A 5,830-nucleotide genomic window follows, 5' to 3' on the forward strand; every position below is an offset into this window, starting at 1 on the left:
AGGGTCTCCGGGGAAAGAATCTCCACATCCATTCTGTGACAGAGGAATGTTGGCCACTAGGCCAACTGGAACGAGTATCATTCTCCTCACTGAACACAGACAGTTAAGACACGTTCTGCACAATTGCACACTCACTGCAAAATGTTGTTCATTTCAGAGGCTTGCATCCTGATTATGGCCCCTTATGAGCCCTTTACTATGCAACATCTAACCCTTTCTTGATCATGATGTATCAGTATTCTTTGAGGAAACTGACTAGATTCTTACTTGGATAAACTCAATGTTAATCAGACACCAAGTTCATTTTAGGTTTCTTTTTATTGAAAAAAAGAGTAAAAAAGGACACAACATTGCATTATGGCAACATTCCAAGGTTTAGTGGTAAATGCCTACAACAAAATCAGAGTTTGGTTTGCAAATGGCATAGATAATTCAATCAAATCAAAGACTGCAGAGGAACAGTTTCAGTGCAGCTGGGAGGCAAAAACTGTGAAAGCATGAGAAATATACTTTGCAGGGTGGAAAGTGGAAAATCGTATGACACTATGACATTAGCTTGTAGTACACTTGTGCAACAATCTTTTTCTCTTTAAACATGAAAGATAATGCAACTAACCACACATATCACAAACCCAATAAGAGAGAGAAGCCAAACCTATACTGGTGAAAAGAATGGTGGAAAAAAGTCTGATTTTATGGAAGGCAAAAATCATAGAGATCATACTTAATATAAGCATGCTGTCGGGTCATCTGCTATTCAATGTTCAGGTACTCTAAAAAGGCACTTGTGGTGTTCAGCTTTTTCCTGAAATGTATTGAAATGCAGACTTTGACAATGTTATTGATTATGGTGCATTGCAAAGGCCAAACAGCATTTATTTGAACGTATACCCTCCTGTTCCCTGGGAGTGCTTAATGTGTCTGTGATACAATAGTAGGTCTAGATATTCAGTCCACAGATGACCTATTGGAATGTGTTCTTGGGGTAACAGTCATACCATAATACACATACTATTTCCTGGCATGATTCAATCAGTAACCGTATCTCTCAAACTGTCCATTAACTATTACAACTCGTCACGCATCTTGTCTCCTTTGGGTCGCACCATTCTGCCGATGAAGAGGATGGAGCTGGTCTTGTTGTCCTTCACCAGGAAGATGAAGGGATGGTCAGCATAGAACAACTTGGGGTTCCTCAGCTTCTCGCTTCCGAAGATGCTGGTGTCGAAGGGGTTCCCCTCGATGTCCCACTCCATTGAAGAGGCGTGGAACACGTTGGAGAGGTACAGGTCCTTCTTGCCCGAGATGTTGGACAGATCGGCCTTGGTTTTGTCCACAGCGTCGGTCAGACCAAGTTCACCAAGAGTTTTCTGGAGAGAAGAGTACAATAGACGGTGACATATGGAGAAACGTTTCATATGTAAGTCATCAAAGCTTAAAAGTCGAGTCACAGTTTATGAGATAAGTCTTTAATGACCCTTAAATCTATTGCAAACAATATAATCGCAATGATGTGATTACCTGGAGGTTGTGGCTAACCTCCATGCTGACTTTGGGCAGAGAGATGGCCACGGCCCTCTCCTCCATCTTGCCCATCCAGGTTTCCAGCTGCTTGCGGGTCAGCAGCTTCTCCAGCCTGTCAAGGGGTTCCAGGTGATAGGGCATGATGAACACCAGGCTGGACTGCTTCTGGCCCAGTGGCATGTCCAGCACAAACAACCTGTTCTCTGTGTCATCGTGGAACTTATAGAGACCTGTGGAACACAGTCATGGGATGAGAATAGATGAGTCAAGTTCTCTTGATAATGATGTAGATAATGTCTTATATTAAGGCTTATAGTACGGTATGTCTCTATTCAAAAGGTTAGTGAAATCTACCGGTGCGATGCATCATGGGAACAGAGACTGTGAATGAACGGGTCACCAGGAAGCCACGGTTGTCTACCATCTTCTCATGAAACTTCTCATCCCAGTGAGCTGGAGAAAGAGGATAATGTTTTCTAAAGATATTCACATCTCACAATCTTACTGTTTAATACGCCCCAATATAAATAGTAATAACAGTAGTCAAAGGTACTAACTACTAGGCTACTGTGTGTTTTTGAATAGCTCTACTTACGCTTGAAGAACATGGCGTTGGCGATCGTTGCTCCGTCAGCATTCTGCACATCCTTGGTGATCTCAGGCAGCTTGCCGTCTGTCGACTTGGCCGCCCATTCGTTGATGGAGTTCACTGCGCTCCTCTTGTCCCTGAGGTTGATCTTCGAGTGGTCATAGTTGTAGTGCTTCTTGCTGCTCTTCACAAAGTTGTCGGCGAAGGTGACCGAGCTGGGGCCGTAGAGGCGGTTACTTATCTTCCATGTGACGTTACGGGTCTTGGGGTCGCTGACCTCAGTCAGGAGCTCTGACAGGCCTGTGTGCAGGTGCTCATCCTTCAGGGCATCAGCGCTGAGGACAGACTTGACCTGGGAGGCGGTGGAAGCCTTGCCCCCGAGTGCCACCATGCCCAGGGAGGAGGCCACCACCACAGGGGATATCAGGATGTTATCAAGGCCCTTCTCCTTGGCCACCGTGTGGTAGAGGCTGAAGGCCAGGTTGGCGCTCTTGTCAGCCATGGTGGTGGCATGGCTGCTCAGCTTCTTCTTGTCTTCTCCGGAGGCCGCAACGGCCAGGAGGCACAGAACTACAACGTTGGTTACCCACATCCTTTCTGTCTTCTGGTTGTTGAGCAGCTATAGAAGCCTGAAAGCAGACAAAAATACAATAATGTTGGAAATAATGTTGGAAATCCTGTGTTGGTAGGCCATTGTTTCAAAGGGTCTATTTTTGTATAGCCTGTATACGCTGAGTATGTTGAGGTTGTGGTGCACCCCCCCCCCCCCCCCCCATTTTGCCTTCAGAAAAGACTAAATTTGTCGGGCATGGGCTCTATCAGGCATCGAAAGCGTTTCACAGGGATGCTGGCCCATGTTGACCCCAATGCTTCCCACAGTTGTCTCAAGTTGGCTGGATGTCCTGTTGAGTGTGATAACCCCAGCAGTGTTGCAGTTCTTGACACAACCCAGTGTGCTTGGCACCTACCATACCCATTTCAAAGGCACTTAAATATTGTCTTGCCCATTCACCCTCTGAATGGCACACATACGCAATCCCTGTCTAAATTGTCTAAAGGCTTAAAAATCCCTCTCTAGCCTGTCTCCTCTTCATAACAAGTGACATCAATAACGGATCATAGCTTTCACCTGGATTCACCTGTTTAATCTATGTCATGAAAAGAGCAAGTGTTCTTAATGTTTTGTTTACTGAGTGTAATGTGTTATTACGGTGTGGTTTTAGAATGAGGTCCCACATATTCAGCAATTGAATTACATTAGCCACCACGTTGGCTGCACAAATGAATGGGTCCCAATTTTAGGCAGCCGTGTTTCTAGCCACGTCAGCAGCTGTAGAAATCTTGAGCTATAGCAGTAGCCAGGAGTGCTGAGCTCTGACTGAGGGTGTAATTTGATACCTCTCTGTGCTCTTGTTAATTGTAGAACAAAAAAACATACAATCACAATTTCTAAAATGTGATATTCAGAATTTCTCAGAGGTATCATTACAGCACAAGTTTGTCAATAGATCGTGTCAACATAGAACCTATGGAGGTACCCGTTACTAACTTTTTTGTTTGCCCGACTTGTTCAAACAAAAGGAGCAAATATGTAGCCTCAGGATACATGTGGAGGAGTGGCTTCTGATCAATCCTTTGATTTTCCACTACTTGTAAATTGCTTTCCTGCCTTCAGAAACATGGCAGTATATAGGCTGTGTAGCTTTTTTTCCACAGATACTGAATTTTTGTATTTTTGTACACTTTACATCATTCTCTTGGGATACCTTGAAATGTTTTCATACTGATGTCAAGGTTTTCGTTTTTCATTCTGAAAGAAAAGAGGTGCATTTGGTAATCTCCATAGAGCAGGTGATAAAGCATTAGTCAGACCCATATGGAGTTATTTTATTACTTCTAAATTTTGATATTCTTTCCATCTTTCCTTGATATAGGATCCATTGTTGAAAACATTTTGTATTTTATATTTTCTTTAATAATGATCCGTAGCTAGGTATATCATGCACACACACACGTAAAACTTCTCTCATTGGTCAGTGTATGTCCCAGAAAAACATCCATCCAATCAGAAATGCCACAGTGGAACAGCATCAGCTCCACAGAGAACCAAGTCGGATTTTTTATAACGTCCCACCACTCCCAAAATCATCTATGCAATGTTAGTAAATAGCAGTTCTGCTTGTTTGTGTGTGCAATTACCCTCAAAAAGGCACAGTGATGTCGAAACGTTGGTGTTTTACCCAATAAATTACTGGCATATATATATATCAAGTTAATGCAATGATTTGTAGTTCTCTTTATTTATTGAATAATTGTAAACCAAACATCAGCATGCATCATCAAGCAACGATATTATCTCAAAGCACAGTTAACTGCCGTATCTAATACCCTTTACAGATACATTGCATGAAAATCAATGCGGCATCCTATCAGCTACTCCAGTAATCTCACCAAACAATTGAGATAATAGGAAATATATGTTGTTTTACTAAACGTAAAGACTGTGCAAGAGTGTCTGAATCAGAATACATTCCACATTCTACAAAGTTATGTTAAAAAGAGCATGCACTGTACTTTGACTTTAAACATTAAAAACAAAACAGCTTTCCCCCAAAAAACATGGTCGAACGAGAGCCTACTCCCAGTCCTTACCTGGCAGAGCTTGGCACAATCTCTCTCAGCCCTCACTCTCTGGGTTCGCTTGTCTGTTGACTGATCCTACAGTTTTTTCTCTGGCCTTTATAGACCATGGAAAAGAAACTTCTGGAAGTTGGGAATGGGGTATGCAAATGCAAAACCTATGCCTCTCCTTTGGAGCAGAGACTTCAGACCTCCCCCTGGATCCATTTGATGCAGTGCTCTGCATGGTCCTAATGCTGTAGACTGACTCAATCACACACACAGCTTTCATCATATTAACTTTCACCAGCACAATAGATATGGGTATGGATGTGGTCATTTTGTTTTTATACAGAAAAGTGCAAGAAAAGTAAAGTACAATAGTGTGGATATGTGCATGTCAGTGATGATATCCCTTTGGCTTCCTCTTGTAGTTGTGAATGGACACACCGGGCATAATGCTCACATACATGTGTATAAGTGTATTGTATTTTCAATAATCCTGTTCAAAAGCAATGATTATGGAAGGGAATTCACATGGCATTTATAACAGTAGTTGTAACCGTAGTTACTATAAGTTTGTAAAAGTAGTTACAGTTTCAGCCTCTCCATCACTCACCCCTCCCCCATACTGCCACGTCTTCCTCAGCTGATTGCAGGCTTGTTTAGGATGGGGGTTGTGGAGCAGGAGCTATAGCAACAGTGCTGTAAACCAGCTAGAAATCAAGCTCTGTCCTAAACACGTCCTCACGATTCTGAATACAAGCAACTGAAATCGCTTTTTACATCATTTAAACGAAAAGTAAGCTTTTATTGTAATACAACGTGAAATTCTGCCGGTGCCATGTAGAACTTCTCTGAAATAGGTATAGTGAAATGTAATCCTGATGCCATCAGTTCAAATCACATAATTTCACTGTGCATGTAGCTAGTTTTCTCCAGAAATGTACATCTCTTTTTGCAGCCCGATTTTAAATTGCCCTCACATGCCAGCTGATGAGAGACTTGCCTTTTGTTGATCGGGGGAGAAGGTTCCCCGAGGCTTCTACAAACGTAACCCCTCTCCCACACCCATGCCGCTGTAATGTCCCCACCCCA

The 5,830-nt window shown here is 42.8% G+C and overlaps 1 protein-coding gene across 5 annotated transcripts; it reads right to left on the minus strand.

Annotated features, from left to right (window-relative positions):
• Positions 1-299: 299 nt before the first annotated feature.
• On the minus strand, positions 300-4,966 carry LOC129822325 (serpin H1-like). Of its 5 annotated transcripts, none has more exons than XM_055880519.1 (6): positions 4,766-4,966; positions 3,880-3,923; positions 2,120-2,742; positions 1,879-1,977; positions 1,522-1,754; positions 300-1,370 (listed from the first exon to the last, which is right to left on the minus strand). In XM_055880519.1, exons 3-6 carry the CDS (start codon positions 2,703-2,705, stop codon positions 1,068-1,070), a joined length of 1,221 nt encoding a protein of 406 aa, XP_055736494.1. In that variant the 5' UTR covers positions 2,706-2,742; positions 3,880-3,923; positions 4,766-4,966; the 3' UTR covers positions 300-1,067. The 5 variants fall into 5 exon arrangements, with proteins under 5 accessions (XP_055736494.1, XP_055736495.1, XP_055736496.1 ...); XM_055880520.1 differs by having other exon boundaries at positions 3,663-3,923; XM_055880521.1 differs by lacking the exon at positions 3,880-3,923.
• Between the last annotated feature and the right edge of the window lie 864 nt (positions 4,967-5,830).

The sequence above is a fragment of the Salvelinus fontinalis genome, chromosome 24 (assembly GCF_029448725.1).
Source record: "Salvelinus fontinalis isolate EN_2023a chromosome 24, ASM2944872v1, whole genome shotgun sequence".
NCBI classification, from domain to species: domain Eukaryota; kingdom Metazoa; phylum Chordata; class Actinopteri; order Salmoniformes; family Salmonidae; genus Salvelinus; species Salvelinus fontinalis.

What these genes read in the sequence shown, in the direction of transcription:
- LOC129822325 (XM_055880521.1), bottom strand. Translation starts at nt 2,705, where the DNA reads ATGTGGGTAACCAACGTTGTAGTTCTGTGCCTCCTGGCCGTTGCGGCC. An exon ending in TCCCATGATGCATCGCACCG is followed by an intron (nt 1,755 to 1,878) that starts GTAGATTTCACT and finishes TGTGTTCCACAG; the next exon opens with GTCTCTATAAGTTCCACGAT. An exon ending in AGGTTAGCCACAACCTCCAG is followed by an intron (nt 1,371 to 1,521) that starts GTAATCACATCA and finishes TCTTCTCTCCAG; the next exon opens with AAAACTCTTGGTGAACTTGG.